General features: G+C 48.4%; 1 protein-coding gene across 11 annotated transcripts in view; it reads right to left on the bottom strand.

The window, feature by feature from the left end:
* Positions 1-21,590, bottom strand: part of LOC142569087 (uncharacterized) — a 51,677-nt gene that overhangs the window by 13,756 nt on the left and 16,331 nt on the right. For 7 of the 11 annotated variants that reach the window (XR_012825644.1, XR_012825643.1, XM_075678591.1 and 4 more), the window contains 3 exons: positions 20,883-21,029; positions 7,382-7,468; positions 2,088-2,243 (listed from right to left, as the gene is read on the bottom strand). Coding sequence is in view for 9 of the 11 variants with exons in the window: in XM_075678591.1 (XP_075534706.1) it covers positions 2,088-2,243; positions 7,382-7,460 (235 nt within the window). In the remaining 2 variants the exon portion in view is untranslated. Of the gene's footprint in view, positions 1-2,087; positions 2,244-3,232; positions 3,309-7,381; positions 7,469-20,882; positions 21,030-21,229; positions 21,295-21,590 lie in introns of those variants that run through there. The other 4 variants (XM_075678589.1, XM_075678592.1, XM_075678594.1 and 1 more) reach the window with 4 other exon arrangements.

Here is a 21,590-nt window from a genome sequence, read left to right as displayed (position 1 = left end):
ATGCTGTGGGACCAAATCCTGAGCGGCATTAACGATGTCACAATGCAGACTCGGCTGCCGAAAACGGCAGTTGAGATCGCAAAGAATACCGTCATTGCCATGGAGGCTGCGCGGAAAAGATTCCCGCGCATTATGTACTCGGCTACCTCAAGCGACGCCAGTTCAATCCATGGAGTCTGCGAATGTTGTGAAAATCGAGCAGCAGGCAAGTGGCTCCTGTTTCCACTGTGGGTGCCCCAATGCCATCACGTGAGGCTACAAAATATCGCCGAAAATATGTCCTCGGTAGGGCAAGAGACGAAGCCATGGCTTATTTTACCTTTTTTTTTCTGCCACAACTGATCCAGTCAAGGACGCATCCGCGTCGAAATGGGCGGCCTGGCTAGTCAAGCTGCACTCATGGTTCGCGTTCTCGGCGGCAAGCGAACCTATCGAATCCTGCTTTGACGCAAAGCTAGTACACACGCTGTAAAGGCAGCAATGACCGCAGTCAGATCGCACATCCTGAACCACCGTAGGCAGGGTTTGCACCAGCACTTGAACATTGCATTACTAACCGTAAACATTTCGCAAGCAGTTTAGACGGGCCGTGACCGTGGTGTTAACATTAAACATCCGCATGAACGCAAAGCAGTACACGCCGCAGACGGAATTGCAAAATCTGGTAATTTCTATGGACACACGATCAACGAAAGCAGCCACGCGATTGTTTGCAGATCGCGCGAGCTAATGAATTTTTCGATGCGGGTACTGCACCATTAGTACGAGCCCTGTGTGTACCTCGAAACGGGATGGACAATGAGGTTGGCACAAGCATTACCGACGCTCAATAGCCCTGAAGTTAACTAAATTACTCTCTTCTTATCTTTGGGTCGATCCTTCCCTCACACTAGCTTACTCATGTCAACTGGCACGTTAGACTGTTTCCTCCTTTTCTATGTCGAAGATGGTGTCAAAACCGTGGGCGAGTCCTTCTCGCGGCTACCCAGATTAACTCAGCTCAGGTTCACTAGAGTGCTTTTTGTCTGTGTATGTGTCAGTCGCCCGCCGCTGTACTCCGTCTGTCATTTCATCTTTTATCGCCTGCTTCTACACCTCGAATTGTTTGAAGTTTGCGCTGATGACTTTTTCCCTCGGTTCTCTATTACCCTATTACATAACTAACCATGCAGCATTGGTCATCGCCGACGAGATCGATCTCGTAATGAAAATAATTACTGCTGTTAGTAACCAATGTGGAAACGACGGTCCATGAGGAAACGCTGTCGCATAAAGGAACTTATGTTAAATAATACGGGCCGGTACTGTGACGGCCAATGGCCTAGTCATCTTGGAAAGGCTGGAAATGTGGCAGGTTTGAAATGTGGGTCTGATACGAGGCGTGCGCAAGAAAAGGTCGCCGATACTGATGCGCACAATGAAATAGTGAATGCCGCGTAATATACGGTAATCGTTATCCCTGTGTTAGGGAGATGTACAGGGCCCCAATAATCGGGTTTAAATTCCCGGTACATTTCGATCTTCCGAGAACTCTTCGTTAATGGCCACCCCTGAACGTTACTTCGAACCATCTAGCTTGGGAATAGGAATGTGGGTTTCATTTCTTCTTAAACAACGTCGGTCTCCTCTTGAACCGTTTTTACATCGTTATCATTACTTGCTCAGACGGTGTCTGCCAATTTCCTCGCGAACACTAATTGGTCCACCCACTCAAATTTAACGCCATAAGAAGTACTGCAATTGTCCGTAAGTTAATAGTACGGTATTGTTTTCCGCGTATGCAACTTTTGTCGCTACATTTTCGGTGCCGACTGTCTAAACATCGCGAAAAATTTAGGAAATCTGTGGCTATGCACTTGCACGTATGGCATAGAAACGTAAGTAGCAATTGTGCCTCTGCCTCGTCTTTGCGGGTACTCCTCTCTGGGTTTTTGACGCTAGACACTCGTTTCTGGAGCGAAGAAGAGAAACACAGCAAAAAAACAGAAACAACGCCAGGCATTTAGCTGTGTTTGTGTTTTTTTCTGTGGTTGCGCTGTATTAAGTTTCACTATCTATTTATTGCTAACAAGGTTCATCATGTGTACCTCGGGGTATCTCTCTCGATGTCAAAATGGCTCCGAAAGCGCTGTGGAGCCAGGGAAAGAGCCGTTGAGTAGCGGTGACCTGTGTGCCGTTGCGGCTGCTCAGCTTCAGTGGAGGTAGCAGTTCAGTGAAGGCCATGGTCTCCGTCTTATTGCAGCCTGCGCACGTGAGGGAACAAAAGTAATCAGCGAGAATTGAAGGATCCCTTCTGCTGTCCGTTCTGCGACAGCACCAGGATTTCGCGATGGACGCCGCCATCCTCCGACGAACAACTTCCCTGCAACACACATCCTGCAACTCTCAATGTGAGCAGTCCTCTATCCATGCCACGTATAAAACTACGTAGATCTGTCTCTACGCACAAGTATGGACTCTGTGGCACATGGCTACAGCGGGACCCTTGCAGCTCCAGATTAAAAAAAAAACTCAGCGGAAGGATATGGTACGAGATCCTCTGATGCCTAGTCTCCCATCAAACTTAATCAAGCTTTAAAATTATGCCGACTCAATACTGTACGAGGACGCCACCAATGTACGCTTTCTTGCCTAGCGTGTGGAGCAAACCACGCTATTTTTGTTGGCTTTATTACATATTTTAGTCAAGATTATTCACGTTATTTGCGAATGTTAAATCAAGGCAGAGCTTCCAGCAAGAAAGTTGTAGAATGTTCTGAGAAACGTCTAATTTGGCAGCTTCTAACTTCCGACTCTTGTTCTTTCATGAGCTGTTTTCTCATACGCGGCACTTATGAGAGCGCTGTAATCGCGGCTCGCAGGCTGGCATGTAACTTGTTTTTACATTTCGTGGGTTCTCTGCAGAACGCAATAGAAAATGCTCACTTCAGTAACAAGTAGCATATTCAAAGCTTTTAATTAGATGTTTCTTAAAGCTTTATCGATAGGTCTGCCCTATATACTTCCAATGTTCGTTAGTTATTATGCGTCAATTACTGCATTCATGTGGTATGCTAAATATAGTAGGCACTGCTACATACAATAGCCACCAACAGGCATTGGGTCACGTCTTCCTATAATGCTTCGGCATACCTTCAAGTATTCGCTAAATTGACTTGGGACACCCTGTATAGAACAAATTTACAATGAAGATACGTAGAAAATACAGGCGCAAAAAATACCGCGCACTTACACGTATTTACAGCTTTTGCTTAGTGCCCGTGCTTTGCCGGCTAATCGCTGCTACAAACTTCTGCAAATAACGAAGAGTAAGGCGATAATACTGAGTGATATTCTGATTGCAAAATGTTTAGACAGTTAGTATATAGAAAATTAAAGCGTTTATTCAGGCACCGCGTAATGATGGTGAATGCATAATACCAAACAGAGTGCTCAAAGAAAGTTATCAGACAAATTCGGATTTCATGGATATGCCGGACTTAGTAAATGCGATGTCAGGGTTCCCTTAGAGCTAATGCACTTTCTCAAGCGATCTTTCGAACGAATTTAGGCCGCATAATTAGATTTCCCGGAATAAATCGCTCGTTACGGACCACGCTACCCGATCGTGGGGACTGCCATGCTGGTTTTCCGCTAGCTTGGCCAGGCTTGGCTTCCAGCTGTCTGCTTATAGCCTACATGATTAAGGCGCGCATGCTTTCAATGTAGTGCGCGACATCCTGTAGTCTCGGAGGCGGTGCCCCCTTTTCCTTGGTTGACAAAACACTCTTGGGTTCGGCACCTCTTCTTGTTATATCTTTTTTTCGTCATTACTGTCGTATTAATCACCAATTTCGGGACACATCTTTATTAATTTATTTATTTTAAAGTTTGGGTTGCTCTTTGCCCGTGATGTCTCCACGGAGCAGGTGTGTTGCATCTTTGTGTTGCTTCGAATTTGTGTGATCGGCCTCACCTGGTGTGCCTTCGCGAGAGCCAAGTGGTGCGAAAGAACGTGGCTCGTTTCTTCGATCTCCATGGCGACCTGTGGCAATGGACATCGCCTACGCGGGGACGCTCTTGTCAGGCTCTATACGGAGACGACGTCACTCTTGCGCAAGTCCAAGGAAATCTGATCGCCTCCAAGCGTACTACAAGGCAGGGTGTTATTAGAGAATTTATAAGCCGCTCTAGGCCCAATAACGCTTTTCGACTGAAGGAGTTCTTCAGACTGTTCGACTTTTTTAACTATTTTTTCGATCCCAGAGAGCTCCGAAAAATCGGTCGATGACTGTCGCTGTATTTAGCGCATCAAAGGGACAGTTGTGTTTAAATGTTCTGTAAAGGTTCATCTGATGTGTTTAAACATACGGGGCACCAGGGGTACTTGAAGTTCCTGGAGTAACGGATGTTGTATGTTCTTTAGTTGTGGACTCGATAATAGAATTCGAAGGGATTGGTTGGGTAGACGTTCTGGTGGCGACGTTTGACCATAACATACTGCACGACATGCAGCTGAGGATGAAAGCCCAGTACATGGCAAATAAGGCAGGTGCGCTGAAATATCAACGTGCCTTAACTAGTGCTACAATCCCGCGAGCAACTCTTGTGCGAGTTATTTGGGAGATAGTGCGGAAGATGCCATGAGCAAATTTTTATGTTTACGCAAATTATTTTCGAAATGTGCACTATGAAACATGACAAAGAGGGTGGCCGTTCAAAATAATGAAAGGCTTCAACGTGAAACTCTTATGGCCTGAGTGGAGGACCATAAACTACAGCGTTGCCAGCCACAACCATCGACGCACAGGCGCCCATCAACTCTCAAAAATCTGGGCGGAGCTAGATTAGAGCGCTAAAATTAGCACTCGCAGCACCTGCGCGATGAATAAGCGGTGCCATAGCGTACGCTGATCAAGGTGAGGCGGGGACCGGACGACACGATTACAAGTGGAAAACCTTAACTTCTGCCGCGATAAAACGTCAAAGCTTTATGCAATTAATTTACTTGAAACAATTCACTACTTCAACAAGATGCCTAAATAAAACGGCATATATAAACAGGCACGAAGAGAAACGGCAAACGAATTCATACAGTCTGAGAGCGTGTGCAGTTGATGGTTCAATACTTTTTAAATAGATTTTAAATAGATTGCCCCGTTTTACTTGCATTCAATTTGGTCAGCGCATCCTCAATTGAAACACATCATCCGATGTCTTTTGCGATGTATAGACTTTCAAAATTGCTGTATGCTGTCATTAGAGAGAGTCGCAGGTGGTTATAGGTGCGTAGAAAGCATAGAATTTTCTCCAAAAAGTGTCTCTTGACCTCTGCTGGTCTACCTCCATGAGTGTTTGGCAAGAGTTAGACGGAAACTCCGGCGTTTTACCAAATTAGGATATTGTTAGCTTCAAGTGGAATTGGCAGTCCTATCATCGGTAGGGTGGTTCAGTTTTCTTGGAAATTCCTCAATAATTTTAAATAACGAATAAATGAGATATCCAAAACCAAAACGGGCTGCTGCTTCGTGTGACATAACGATGAGACGATGACGTGAGGTCCTATACTATCGTAATCTAAACACGAAGTTCACGTGGCGCTAACACGAAGACCCGAAACCGGTGATGTGTCTTGACGATACAGGAAGCGTTTACAGAATTTCCCACAAGACAGCGGCGATTTCAGCGAAGATTGCAGCTGCAGTTGTAATTTAGTCTCTGTCGTCACAAAAAACAGAGTGGCCAGAAAAAGATCATGAATCGGGACCACAACAAAACTTTCAAATTCCTTTTCACGAAAACAATTACTTGGAGCCATAGCAAAAGAGAACGTATATTCAGAACTTTATTAAGATTAGTCGACGTCGAAAAATACCCGGAATTACCCATTAAATTTAACCTGAAAGCAAGAACGCTAATAAGGCAAATCTCTGGGAAAATAGGAAATGGTGGGAACCGGGCAACCCTGTTTGTCAGCAATAGCCTTACAATCTACCTGCCCATACTTATGAGTCAATGCCCCGTTCGAATGGCTAATTCTATGGATCGGAACATATAAACTGAGATGAACACCCTATTAGCTAATAATTAAACACAAGAAGGCCCATACTTCGTATTATGTAACAAACTAACGGACAAGACAGCAGAGAAGACAGCACAGAGCGTGGGCGCACACATCACCAGGAACTTGTGCTAGAGTTTACAGTGCTGACAAAAGATGCCCACGCGCTCAATGTTCATAAAGAAAGCTTAAGAACTTTACTATTTCGGCAATTTCTTACGGTGATCGTGAAGATATTTCGCTGGTTCACTCTCTTCCGTCTTCCCTCTGGCGTTAGATCTATGTGCTCGATGCACAGAATGAATGACGGAGTACGATTTTTAAGTATAATTTTTAAGCAAGTTGTTCCATCAAAGCTACGAGATCACCCGAAAGAACTTCAGAAACGCTCATTTGATTCTTGAGCTTTGTTCACCTATATTTCAGTTAACTCAAAGCCAGAATAAGTTTACTGATAAATTAATGAACGCATGAGTGGCGTCCTTTCATTTATTCGTTATATCCAAACGAGCTATTCATATGCGCACACTGATACATATTTCGTATTGTCATTAAAGTAAACATAGCACTGCAGGGATTGAATAAATATGTGTCAAAATATAGCAAATATGCGTCTTAGGGTAAACAAAGGGGATTGCGACTCGCTTTATCACATCGCAATTGCTCGACAAATGGCGTCAATGCTCCAGATGTGCCCCCTGCTCATTCTATAGCTTTACAAAACTTCCGTGGTCTACTGAGAGTACGTAAACATAGTATTTTTTTCTTGCGCTAACGTCTTTAGGCCCTCCATACATGGCGTGTATGCATAAACCTTAAATTTTTTTACCGAGTAGCGCTCGTAGAATGTTTGCAGTGAGCCAATTCGGAAGAGCAAGAAGTCATGAACGGACGAAAGCAAGCACCAGACTTTTTAACGCGTTTTCTCCCTCGACGGTGTACGAGCTTTTACGTACGAAAGGCGGTGCCTATGCGGGAACCCGAATAACTTCGCTACGAATCAAGCACAGCATAGATGTATTTGCTGCAACCCGCCGTGGTTGCTCAGTGGCTATGGTGCTGGGCTGCTGAGCACGAGGTCGCGGGATCGAATCCCGGCCACGGCGGCCGCATTTCGATGGGGGCGAAATGCGAAAACACCCGTGTGCTTAGATTTAGGTGCACGTTAAAGAACCCAAGGTGGTCAAAATTTCCGGAGTCCTCCACTACGGCGTGCCTGATAATCAGAAAGTGGTTTTGGCACGTAAAACCCCAAATATTATTATTATTAGATGTATTTGCTTCAAGATTATTCCCGATCGTGCACCAGGCAAGCCCGAAGTGGTAAATAAAGCGCCTCACTGAGAGCTTCCTGGGAAGGCGCCGGTGTCCCGAGCTCGCCGAGCACCAAGATGGTCCACAGGGCTACAACGGTTCGCATAGCTGATTCTGTGCAAACGAAGAGCAGCGACAGAATTAAGAGCTGAAAACGCGCCAACTCATTTTTGTAAAGTACGGCGCTTTCCGGCCCCAAGGGGACTCACGCCACGTACGAAAGGCACGGTAAACGAGAGTTGTCGTTACGTGGTCGTAGAAGAATGCGGCCACCAGGGCGGCGACGCGAACGCGGCACCTTCGCGATCAGCAAGCAGAATGCCGCAGCCAGTGACTTGCCGCGGTGTGCCTGAAGTGAAGATTCCTAGGCATTCTTAATAACAGTGAGACAGAGTTGAGGGAATTACTTTTTGCAGCTACGCGTGATCATTGTTGGCCGACACCAGTACCTCCTCAGTATATCCTGATAAACAATTGTTGGGAAAAAATATGAAAAAAATGTGAAAAGAAATGCTGCTATTACAGAATTCATACGGCACTTTTACGTAACTTCTACATAACAAGCACAGGCATTAAATCACTTTCCATCAATCGCGCTTTCTCGTAAATTCCTGATTTTATTCGTTGCTCGGCAACGCTCAGTAATTTCATTGCATGGTCACTAACCAATATGTGTTATAAGTTACATTATTTTTCACACAACCTGCAGTACGTGATGCAATTTTGGGTACCTGGATTTTGCGGGAACCGCACTAGAACGCTCGAGATCGCGCTTCGCTGCAGCTTCCTGAATTCGCATGGTCAGACGGGCAAACCAGGGAGCTGAACGTTTGCTCACGTTAGCGCCCTGCCAGATGCTGGCTTAACAAAAAAAGGGTGGTTGTATGTCTCAATGGCTAAGGCCCCTTAGGACGTTGATGCCATATCACCTAGGGACGATTTTTACAGATCTTCATTGGCCCTTTGGTCGTCTTCGGGTCGCAGCATGAATGAAGCGTTGCGCGTCATCCGGAGGGTCCATATACTGAATAATAAAATTCTTGTGCCTTAAGATACCACTGCGCTTCCAGGGCCGCAATGGAGCGGGCTTTCGGTGTCGCTGCTGATGACTTCCAGACAAAAATTGGAGGACGCTTAAGCTTCGCTTCAAGAGTGGAACGCGACAGCGTTCCCGTCGACACGCCAAGGGGTGTAAGACAATGGGCTACGGCGCAGCGACTACGCGCCCCGCATCGGACGCGGTGAGCGTCGAGCAACGCAGCGTTCGGCGCGACAACGAAATGTGCGCCTGAGCAAGCGACGCACGCCTGAGCCTTATAGAAACAGCTCGTTTCTAAGGCAACACCGCGTTCACTAGAGGCGCTTTTGTACCGCTTTGAAGCATCGAACTCGTGGCTCAGTGGTGAGACTCCGGAGACCCTGGTTCGATTCCCACCCAGCCCATCTTGGAAGTTGCTTTTTATTTATGAAGTGCCTGCCGTGATTTATCGCTCACGGCCAACGCCGCGGACGCCGACACCGAAGACACCGGCTTTTCTGCGACACGAGCTCCTTAACGCTATCGCGTTAAAAAGCGAGCGTAGGTAGCCGATAAAGTTTTTGGAGTGCTTCTCTTAGGCGCATGTTCCTGCCGCGAACGTCGGCGCCGTACCTCGGTGTCCACGTAACCGAGCGAACGAGCACAGCGAAGGAGGAAAGCGCGAACGCGGAGCGCGCACTAAAGACGGCGATAGCGAAGAGAGCGCGAGGTGGAAAGAGGAACCATCATACGAAAACAAGGGCAGGAGGGTATGACGAAAGCGTGAGGAGAAAAGCGTAGCGCCGCGCACTAAAGCCCCTTGATAATTTGAAAGTAACGACACTCTCCTCCTCACGGCGCTTTCCTCCTCGATTCTCCTCGCCCGCCGGCCGCGAACGGCGCGCTTTCCTCCTGGGATCCCGCGGACGGGCCGCCGGTTTTATAGATGCGTGTTATGGGCCAGTTGCGCGCCCCAGTGCGGTTAACAATTTTGAGAAATGCGTATAACAGCATCGATAATGCTGCAGGCAACGTTTATGAGGAGGCTGGTTTTTTTTTTCTTAAAGCCGTATGAACGGGGTATACCGATGTAAAGGGAGCTATGAGGCGAGTTCTATATTCCAGACAATTTTTCTGCCACATGATCAGATGCTTCATTTCGTGCGTCTCATCTAGTATTGCTTGTGACACATCCCTTTGTGTGTTGCTTACTAAGCGAAAGCCTTAGACCTCTGTTTCAAGGTACCGTTGTGAGCTACAGAAAATATCACGTGACCGAAGGAAGGCGGGACGCGAACCAAAGCATGTGCAGCCGCGTATAGGCCGCGCTGTTCCTTCCTAATTCAAGTATTTGACGTAGTAGTTCTGCGGAAACCCGCAAGGTGGAGAGAAGTAATGAATAAAGGGAAAGACAGACATCCACCCATTCGTAGCAATTGCTACAAAGGAAACCCATACGGGTTCCTCGACAGAAAAGCCTCACAGTTGAAGAAAAATTCGTCCTGGTCCGGGATTCGAACCCCGGACCACCGCCTTTCCGGGGCAGCCGCTGTTTGGATCGCACCGCTGGTACGATCTGTTGGGAACTCGGCGCTGACGCCCGTGGTTGTACCTGGGTCGCAAGCCCCAAGGGTAGCGTTGGCCTGGCGGCCTGGGGTACAACTGGAAGCATTCGAAGGTCCCGGCAAAGCATGAGTCGACTGGTAACAACAAAACAACTTGTTTATTTTAACATCGCAAAGAGTTGGCGGTCAGGTTGACCGAAGTAGAGAGACGGGAGAGCACTTCACTCAACAGAAGAAATCGGAGCCCTCCTCTTGGCGTCCGGGGGCAGCTGTTTTTATACTCTCGCAGTTGAGGGCAAGAAGGAACCCCTCAAAAGACGAGCACGTGAATGTACAAAGGGGCTAATGGAGACGCACACTGTCGTAGCGCTGCCGTAGCACCATGTCGAGCACAATCTCGTAGCACCCTGTCGTAGCGCTGCCGGTCGGGCACAATGACTGTAATGAGAGGATGATCCCTGCTTTCGCATCGCCTGGTTCGGGCACAATGACTGGAATGAGAGGATGATCCCTGCTTTCGCATCGCCTGGTTCGGGCACAATGACTGGAAGGCGAGGGTGATCCTTTGCGGTCGCATCGCCGCAGTCGCGCCTGGAAACACCTGGCGATGAGCGTTGCGGCGACGACGATCGGGCCAAAATGTCTGCCGCCCCGCCGCAGTCGCGCCGGCAAAACCACGTGTCGCAGGCGAAACGCAACAGACCGCCCCGCCGGGGAAAGGAGATCCCGATGGACAGGGGACTGCATCCGCTGTCCGGAGGGATGTCGCTCGATGATGCTCATAACCGAAGTCGGGCGTCCCTCGACGTTTCTTGAGCGCAGCGCACAGAGAAGGTCTCGTTCTCTCGTTCAGGTTCGCACGGGACACTGCAAAGTGACTTCGGGAGAGTTCACATTTTTGTTCTCGTTCCCGGCAAGCGTTAGAACTATGCTGAAACTCAACCGCTCAGTCAGCAAGCACGGCACAACCCTCACTAAGCCCTGCCAGGCTCTTTCCCCTTTTTATACCACTGCATAGTTCCTTACAGTAGTCTAGCATCACTCAGAACGCGTCCACAAATTGAAAAATTGCACTAGAAAGCATATCATCACTTTGAAACACTAAACAAAAGCAATATGTTAAAAAAAATCCTGCCTCAGGAAGAAAAACATCAGTAACAAACAATTTTGAGGCTGATTCCTACGTTAGGGGCTTCGACTTAAGCCATCGGCGTTACCGTTGAGACTCCCCTTTTTGTAACGCACCTCAAAGGAATATTGTTGTAAAGCGAGGCTCCAGCGCAGGAGGCGGCCATTTTTGGGAGAGATGGTCTGCAGCCATTGGAGAGGGCAGTGATCCGTCTCAATGATAAACCTCGAGCCGGCTAGATAGCATGACAATTTCTGAACGGCCCACACGAGACACGCACACTCTTTCTCGGTGGCGCTATACGCCTGCTCACGACTGGTCAGCTTACGACTAGCATACAGGACGGGGTGTTCTACTTCTCCATTTTCCCGTTGGCACAGTACAACGCCCATGCCTCGCTCACTAGCATCGCACTGAACAATGAACCCTGTTGTATAGTCTGGCGATCGTAGCACAGGCTGGCTTGTTAGGGCACTCTTTAGGGCGCTAAACGCTCTTTCCTTTGTCTTGTCCCAGACGACTGTTTGAGGCTCTGTTTTTCTTAGAGCATCCGTCAGGGGAGCCGCGATATCAGAGTACCCAGGGATGTACCTCTGATAGTAGCCGGCGACACCCAAGAACGACCGAATATCGGTCTTGGTGCGCGGTTGCGGAAAGTCTCGCACAGCGGCCACTTTTATTTCAGAGGGGCGGCGACGACCCTGACCAATCACGTGACCGAGGTAGACAACCTCGGCCTGTGCTAACTGGCACGTAGGAGCCTTGACTGTCAAGCCCGCTTCGCGCAGGCGGGTTAGCACTGCCCGCAAGTGTGCCATATGCTCAGACCAGGATGCGGAGAATATCGCTACGTCGTCTAGATACGGTAAAGCGAATTCTTGCTGTCCCCGCAACACTTTATCCATGAGACTTGAAAAACAGTATGGCGCGTTCTTCAAACCAAAACTCAACACTTTAGGACGGAATGTTCCCATTGGTGAAATGAACGCCGCATACCTACTAGCCTCTTCTGTAAGTGGAACCTGCCAATAACCCCTGACAAGATCTAGGGTGGAAATAAACTGAGCGCTACTAACTTTCTCAAGGCGCTCCTCGATGTTAGGGATCGGATAAATTTGATCCTTAGTGATGGAATTAAGCCTGCGGTAGTCGACGCAAGGACGAGGTTCCTTGCCCGGTACCTCAACTAAAATCAAAGGGGAGGTATAATCACTCTCACCTGCCTCAATAACACCGAGCTGTAGCATTTTCTTTACCTCAGCCTCCATAATATCGCTCTGGCGGGGTGACACCCGATACGCCTTGGATCGTACTGGCTCTGTGGAGGTAAGTTCTATATCATGAGTAAGTACAGAAGTCCTACCAGGCCTCTCAGAGAACAGACCTTGAAACTCTTGTAATAGCTGGTGTAGTTCGGTTTTCTGCTCGGGCGACAGCGGTGCTTTACTGATAAGGTCACTAATGACTTGACCGGTGTCTTCCCTGTTCGTCACTGAGCCTAGTCCCGGAAGCTCGACCGGAAGCTCTTCAGGAACGTTTACCATCATGCACACCACTGCTTCCCTTTGTCTATAAGGTTTGAGCAGATTACAGTGGTAAACTTGCTGTGCTTTCCGCTTTCCTGGCAGACTTACCACGTAGTTAACGTCCGACAGTTTCTGAACAATTCGTGCTGGGCCCTCCCACTGCACGTCTAGTTTGTTGTTTAGCGATGTGCGCAATATCATGACCTCATCGCCAACCTCAAAACGACGGGCCCTGGCTGTCCGATCATAATAAACCTTGGCCCTCTGCTGGGCCTTTGCCATTGCTTCACCTGACAACTCCTGTGCCCTTCTTAAGCGTTCGAGGAGCTTAAGCACGTACTCCACCACGACTGGGTCGTCGCCCCTACCTTCCCACGATTCTCGAAGCATGCGAAGCGGAGATCGAAGCGAGCGACCGTACACCAGTTCAGCTGGCGAAAACCCCGTAGCCGCATGCGGCGCGGTCCTTAAAGCAAACATCACCCCAGGCAGACACAGCTCCCAGTCAGTTCGATGTTCAAAACACAACGCTCTCAACACGCGCTTCATGACGGAGTGGAGCTTCTCAACGGAATTCGACTGTGGGTGGTACACTGAGCTGTGTAACAGCTTTACCCCACACCTTTCGAGAAAAGTTGTCGTCAAAGCGCTAGTAAACACTGTGCCCTGATCTGATTGGATTTCCGCAGGAAAACCAACTCGCGCAAATATGGACAGTAGTGCATTAACTATCTCAACTGAGCTGAGTTCTTTAAGCGGCACTGCTTCAGGGAACTTTGTCGCTGGGCAGATCACAGTCAAAATGTGTCTGTACCCCGTGGCTGTTACCGGCAGAGGTCCCACAGTATCAATAACGAGCCGTCTAAAAGGCTCCGTAATGATAGGTACCAATTTCAACGGCGCCCTCGATTTGTCCCCTGGTTTGCCCACCCGCTGACAAGTGTCACATGTCCTCACGAAATGGTCTGCGTCCCGAAAACACCCTGGCCAATAGTACTCTTGCAAGAGACGGTCCTTAGTTTTCTTAACTCCTAGGTGTCCGGACCACGAACCCCCGTGTGACAAGCGCAACAGATCCTGACGATAGCATTGAGGCACGATCAGCTGATCGAACTCCACTCCTCTGCGGTCTAGATACTTCCGGTACAGGACTCCACCTCTTTCCACAAAACGCGCAGTTTTCCTGGCGATACCTTCTTTGACATTGCAGCGCACGTTTTCCAGGCAGTCATCCTTTTTTTTCTCGGCTATCAAAGCCGTCCGGCTGACTTTTAGCAACCTATCAAGTCCGTCTGACGTAGGCGCGATGAGCAAATCAGTAGATAGCTCTTCTAACTTTCCCGCGTCGGGCGTTTCCTCTCCAGTATCTGGCGCCTTTAACGTTACAGACTCAAGTTTATTCAGTTCGGGCGTGCTCTGAATATCAGCTTGCTGCGCCTCTGACCCTTTTTCGTTGTTTGATAACGTCGGCCCCGCAACTACCGCCTTTGCAGCGAGCTCCCGAACCTTCGATCTGGTTAAGGCCTGAACACTAGCTTCACCAAACAAAAGCCCCTTCTCGCGCAGGAGGTGATCGGACCTGTTTGAAAATAGGTACGGGTACTGGGGGGGCAGTATAGATGACACTGCCGCCTCCGTCTCAAGCGCTCCGAAAGGTCCTTCAATAAGCACTTTTGCTACCGGCAGACACACGCTATGAGCTTCCACGGCTTGCTTGATCCACGCGCACTCGCCCGTGAACATATGGGGTTCTACGTAAGACGGGTGAACTACATCCATCGTAGCTGCGGAATCGCGAAGCACTCGGCACTCTTTCCCGTTCACGAGGAAGTCTCGCATGTAAGGCTCGAGAAGCTTCATGTTCTCGTCAGTGCTGCCTATTGAAAAAAACACAACTTTTGGTGTTGTTTCCGGACACTGCGCCGAAAAGTGACCCGGCTTCTGGCACGTATAACAAACGCGCGCTTGCCTCATCTCGAACCGCTTTCTGCGTTCGGCTTCGGCTGCTGCCGTCTCCTTAGGTTCGGTCGCACTGCTTCCACTCGCATCCGCACTACGCGTGTTCCCCTTTGCTCTCATGGGTGTGAACTTCGGCCTCTCAAACTTCGAGCCAAATTCACCCTTTTGACCGTCCTTAGCTCCGCGAGCCCGACGCGTCACAAACTCCTCGGCTAGCTCAGCGGCTTTAGCCACCGTACAAACGTCTGGCCTATCCAAGACCCAGTATCGCACGTTCTCCGGTAACCGACTATAAAACTGTTCTAGCCCGAAACACTGCAGAACTTTATCGTGGTCACCAAACGCTTTCTCTTCTTTGAGCCACTCCTGCATGTTCGACATAAGCCTATACGCAAACTCTGTATATGACTCACTTTTGCCTTTCTCATTTTCCCGAAACTTCCGACGGAACGCCTCCGCAGACAGCCGGTACTTTTTTAGCAGACTCGATTTTACTTTGTCGAAATCCTCTGCCTCCTCTCTATCCAAGCGAGCGACTACGTCGGCCGCCTCGCCGGGTAACAAAGTGAGCAAGCGCTGTGGCCACGTTTCCCGAGAGAACCCCTGCTTCTCGCACGTTCGCTCAAAGTTAACCAGGAACAAACCAATGTCCTCTCCAAGCTTAAACGGCCGCATCAGGTCAGTCATTTTGAACAATACTCGTTCTCCTGCACCGTGTGCCTGACTTCCATTACGAGCGCGTTCCATCTCTACCTCGAGACGCTTCATTTCCAAAGCGTGTTCGCGCTCTTCTTTTTTCTCTTGTTGCTCCCGCTCTTTCTGTTCTTTACGTTCACGCTCTTCTTTTTCTTTCTGTTCTTTAAGTTCGCGCTCCTGTCTCTTTTTGCTCTTTAAGTTCGCGCTCCTGTTTCTCTTTTTGCTCTTTAAGTTCGCGCTCCTGTCTTTTTGACCTCTCCTCAATAGTCTCAAGGCATTCCGACAGCTCTTCATCCTCAGCCTCTAACTCAAGAATAGCCTTTAGCAGTTCAGGTTTTCTTAGTTTGTCTGAGACATCCAGACCCAACTCTCTTGCAAGCTCCAACAATTTCGGTTTGCGCAACGACTTCAAATCCATGGCTGCTCTGAATGCTGCTTTCTCTACTGCCTATTATTGTCTTGCCGCAAACTAACCCGGCAGCAACGACAACCACAATTACCAGCTCTGTTTCTGACACTAACAAAAGCCTGGCAAAGCTCAGAAGAAGAAAGTCCCGCACTCACCAAACCTCGCAGGCAGGAATTCCGCGCAGTCGTTCCGCTGCAGGCAACCAGTCGTCACACAGGGCTCGTTGCACTGCTCCCGGATCGTCGTTGAGCTGCTCAGCATACAGTCAACTGCATCTCTTCGCTGCTGGCCTCCGTTGTCGCGATCTCACCGCTGGCAGACAGTTGTTTGAAGTCGGAGGTGATCTCACCGCTGCCAACCAGATGTTTGGATCGCACCGCTGGTACGATCTGTTGGGAACTCGGCGCTGACGCCCGTGGTTGTACCTGGGTCGCAAGCTCCAAGGGTAGCGTTGGCCTGGCGGCCTGGGGTACAACTGGAAGCATTCGAAGGTCCCGGCAAAGCATGAGTCGACTGGTAACAACAAAACAACTTGTTTATTTTAACATCGCAAAGAGTTGGCGGTCAGGTTGACCGAAGTAGAGAGACGGGAGAGCACTTCACTCAACAGAAGAAATCGGAGCCCTCCTCTTGGCGTCCGGGGGCAGCTGCTTTTATACTCTCGCAGTTGAGGGCAAGAAGGAACCCCTCAAAAGACGAGCACGTGAATGTACAAAGGGGCTAATGGTGACGCACACTGTCGTAGCGCTGCCGTAGCACCATGTCGAGCACAATCTCGTAGCACCCTGTCGTAGCGCTGCCGGTCGGGCACAATGACTGTAATGAGAGGATGATCCCTGCTTTCGCATCGCCTGGTTCGGGCACAATGACTGGAATGAGAGGATGATCCCTGCTTTCGCATCGCCTGGTTCGGGCACAATGACTGGAAGGAGAGGGTGATCCTTTGCGGTCGCATCGCCGCAGTCGCGCCTGGAAACACCTGGCGATGAGCGTTGCGGCGACGACGATCGGGCCAAAATGTCTGCCGCCCCGCCGCAGTCGCGCCGGCAAAACCACGTGTCGCAGGCGAAACGCAACACTGCTCTACCATCTGAGCTAACCAGGCGGCTAGCAGATGGCGGGGCAACCTTTCCGAACCGCCGGAAGTGTACATGCGGCCCGCGTGACCTCGGTTTTCTTTCGAGGAACCCATATAGGTTTCCTTTGTAGCAACTGCTACGAACGGGTGGATGTATGTTTTCACCTTTATTCACTAATTCAGGTATGCACAGTCTAACCCAAATGAATGTTGTCCTGAAGTATAAGAGATGATTAATGATTAGCAATGTAATTATTGATTAGGGATTGGATTAAGATGAATTCGGGTCTATTAAGGTGGATTAAAATCGATGAAGGTGCATTAGGGTGAATGAAGGTGGATTAAGGTGCGCAAAGGAGGACTAGGTTGGACTAAGGTCAATGAAGGGGGATTAGGGTGGATGAAGGTCCATTGAGGTGCATTACGGACTATTATAGTTGATTACGGTGGAATAAAGTGCATGAAGAAGGATAAGGGTGGATTAAGAAGGATTAGGGTGCATTAAGGAGGATTATGATGGGCTAGGATGAATTAAAGTGAGCGATGGCGAATTAGGGTGAATTAAGGAGGATTAGGGTGGACTAAGGTAGATGAATGTGCATTCGGGTGGTTTAAGGTGAATTAAGGATGATTATAGTGAATTAGGATGAATTACAGTGAATGACGAAGAATTAGGGTTGGATATGGAGGATTAAAGTACATTAAGGAGGGTTAGTGTAGATTAAGGTCAATGAAGGTGGATTAGGATGCATTAAGGAAGACTTTCGTGGATTATGCTGGATTAAAGTGAATGAAGTAGGATTATGGTCGATGAATGTGGATTCGGTGGATTAATGTGCATTAGAAGGATTATGGTAGACTAATCGGTCCTAATACTCAATGAACCCTAATTCACCTTAGTTCACCCTGATCTACCTTAGTGCTCCTTCATCCACCTTTATCCAGCTTAATACTCCCAAACCACCTTAATCAAACCTAATCAACCTACATCGCCTCTAATGCACCTTAGCCGACCCTATACGGCCTTCATCCTCCTTTATCAACCCTAATCCGCCTTAACCCTCCTTAATCCTTATTCATGCACCTTAATCACTTTATTTATTTATTTATTTATTTATTTATTTATTTATTTATTTATTTATTTATTTATTTATACATACTGCAGCGCAATTTGCGCTATAGCAGGAGTGGGTTAAGAAAAGGTACAGAAAATGCATTGGACTATACAGCGGTAAACACAAGTGAACACTTTTACAAAAGAGCACTGATGTAAGAAAAATACACAAGAAGTTATACAAATTCTGCCAGGCATGGGTGAGCACGATTACGCATCTGGGATGGCGGTTGCAAAAATTTGGGATGAGCATGAGTGAATGGACCCAGGTAATGAATTCCAGTCTTCGATTGAGCGGGGAAAAGCTGAATTCCATTCAGCTTTTTTCCCCGCGGATTTCTCTATTCGCGGGCTTTTTTCACGCTTGGGAAATCAGCGCCGCTCAGCAGAACGCTACCGGGCGCACTGATGCGCCTGCGGGCAACGCTCATAGCGGCAGCGGAACGTAGGACGCTGCCCACGTTCCGCTAGGAAACCGATTGTGCGCAGCGCGCCCGGGTGCGTCTGGGGTGGTATTCTGTAAGAGTCCACCTAGTGGACTGTCCATTTCGGCCGTTCCTAATTGGTTGCGGCCGTTCGTCTCCTCCTCGCTCGTACAGCTGCATCCAATCAGCAGCGGCCGACATGGACAGTCCACTAGGTGGACTCTTACAGAATACCACCACAGTTGCTTTCTTAGACGTTTTAGAGGCCAGCTCAGAGCACGTTTGCTGTCTCTGGGAGACGCTCTTGTTAGATAAGCGAAGTCAATGCAATATATATGCAGCCCTCGGTGCGCGTGAAATGTGCGCGGAGCGGAGCGTAAGCAAACGCTCTGCTAAAACTGCCCACTTTTATGTAGCGCGTGTTGATCAACAGAAATCTATACAGGAAGATTTTCCTGCTGCCCTACAATTTCCTCATCGACACTTTTCAACTAACTATTGTATTTCATAAGTTGAGTAAAACTAATTATGTAATTAGACGGAATTGAAGACAAATAATATGAGTACCTGCAAGCGAAACAAACAACGTAACCTTGGTTTTGACCAGCTACGTGGCATTTGCCTATTTTTGAAAGTTACGTGGGACAAACTATTTTTGGACAACAGATTTCAGAGAAAGTCTCTAACAGTGCATTTTTTGCCGACAAATGTCACTGGTTTTCCTCTAAAGTACTCATCCGCCGATTTACAGAAGACGACAGACTAAAGGAAATATCTTGGCAACGCATTTTGTTAAGCGACGCAAATATATGTATGAAAAGTACATCACAGAGTCTATGGGCAACATGTACCAGCCTTATAAAACGCTGCGACTCATATCACATATATCACACAGGCACCGCCGTAATTAGTGGCTGTGGCTGAGAAGGAAAGTAAACGACCTTGCAAACGCCAAGAACGCCATGTGACGATTACGTACACGCCTAGCTTTGTCCATGCAGTGCAGAGCCCTTCGTCGCTAAAAGTTTGCCGTGGTTGAACACGTTTAAATAAAATTTGTAGATCCATAGCACTGTTTCGCTTGCTTTGGGAAAGGACACATGCTGCACAGCGCTGTCACCAAACCGCATCTACAATCGCGCCACAAGACAACACACCAGTGCTGCTCAGCGCGGAAGCACCGCAAGCGAATTGATCTTCACGCCACATCTCGCTGCGTCGAAAGCATCGCGCCTACGACGCTACCAGCACTCTACGCACTTTCTGCACATCGCAGATCACTTTCAAGATATGGACACCGACGCGGCTCACGCAGCAGCCGCCGGTAGCCGCAGGCTAACTCTCAGTTTGACCTTGGCTGAGCTTGAAGGTCTGACTTATGGAACCAGGCGTTTTCTGAATTCGTCACTGGAGTATTGGAGCTATCGCTCAAAAATGCTCGTGCTGCCCCGCAAATACGACTGGCCTCTTCCCAATTTCCTTGTCGTGGCAGCTGGAATAAAACGCTGCGACTCATATCACATATCACACAGGCACCGCCGTAATTAGTGGCTGTGGCTGAGAAGGAAAGTAAACGACCTTGAAAACGTCGTGGCAGCTGAACGTTTCCTCATGATTTTTGCAAAAAAACGGGACGCCAGCGCTAAAGCACCGGTCAAGGTCTCCAACGTCCCGGAGACGTTGCGAAGGAATCGGTGAGAAAACGCTCTCTGCTAAGAGATGCCGGTGCAGGGTTGGTGGGCTGATGATGGCCTGAGAAATTAAGTAACCGCAAGGCACCTCCAGATAGCCTGAAAACCGAACAAACTATTTATCAAGTGCTTATGCAAGAGATTATGGCTCCGAACCTGTAGCCATGCCTTTTTCGACGCTACTAAGGCTTTTCGAGCTGGGTAATAAAGCGATGAGAGCGACGCTTCGCCCGCGTCATTAGTGGTATCAGCAGGCCGTGAACAACGGATAATTAAAGATGCATTATCGAACGAAAGGCATAGCTAGAAGATCGCCATTTGTGTCATACTGTAACAGGCGCATCCCCCCACCCTCACTGCCCTTCCCTGGAGCCTAGCGCGCGACGGAAGGCGGTACGCTTCCTGCCCGCTCCCCTCCCTTGCGTGCACCAGACTGAGCCGCGATCGCAGGCTCACATTTGCAAATGCAGCGCACGGCGAGCGGCTACGATTGTATGGCACTTGGAGTTTATACGGAACACCGAAGCGACGGCGATGTCTTTTTCTGCAAGCTCCTCAACCTTTTCCTTCGTATTCCGAGTGTTAAATTTTGCATGGGGCTCCTGTGCATAAGTACTATCTGGATTTTTTTTTTCTTCCATTTAAAATTGTCACAGTTGGCCTTTACCTATAGCTCATTCAGTAGTCCTAATTATGTCTAGGAATTCTCACCTATATGTAAATAATGAATACTTTATGTAAATAATAAGCTTCAATATATATACCTCTAAAATTTGGTAGTGACTATTCCCCATAAATGAGAGCACATCAATTCCCATAAATGTTCATTTTTGTAATGTTTGACGTTTTCAAAGACCACGTCTCATGCAGCTTCTGCAGTGAAGAAGCTCTGTGGAGAAGCATGTAGCCACGACTCACCTTTATTTTGACGTCATCGAAGAAACGTGCGACATCGTATGTCGTGCCACTTTTCATCCTGAGGCCCAGGTCAAGGATTCTCTTACTGGAGGCTGTGATATCCTGCCACATTTTCGTCCACGCTTTTACGCTTCCCTTAATGAATTCCTGCGGTAGAAGCAAAATTTTGGGCTCGTGAAATCAAACTTGCTAACTTTGGACGGCCTCAGAGAGGATCACCATCCTTTTTTTGGCAAATTGGCCTATAGAAACTGTGTCACTGTGTCTGCAGATTTGCATTCGGGGCAGAAATACAGGGGTTGCCCCTGTTGCCTAGACAGTTAAACCTCGCTGGCATGACAACTCACACCAAAGCTCTTTCCGCCAACTTGGACGCCTTTTCAAGGTCCTTGGCACCTTTGCTGATCTCATTCTGAAAAAGAGTACATTGCCTTTGACGTAATCTGCATTATCAGCTTAGGGTGCGTTTCATTCATGAGCACACAAGCTTGCGTTGATCTCATACGGCCTTTATTAGCAACACTGACTTTTTTCAGAAGCTTCGCTGACGCCGAATTCGCCTGCTTTAGGAACTATACGCAATAAACTTACTGGAAGCAATTTCCCCACTGAAAGGCTGCGTCTTGTAGGCAAAAATTAAGACTGAGCACGGGCCATCACGCTTTCTTTCTTTAACGCATTATATTGCCATTTCACTCGGGCCCATAT

Source organism: Dermacentor variabilis, unplaced genomic scaffold (genome assembly GCF_050947875.1).
Source record: "Dermacentor variabilis isolate Ectoservices unplaced genomic scaffold, ASM5094787v1 scaffold_67, whole genome shotgun sequence".
Taxonomy (NCBI): Eukaryota; Metazoa; Arthropoda; class Arachnida; order Ixodida; family Ixodidae; genus Dermacentor; species Dermacentor variabilis.
The sequence above is the reverse complement of the archived record's forward strand: the minus strand, read 5'-3'. Positions and strand labels throughout refer to the sequence as shown.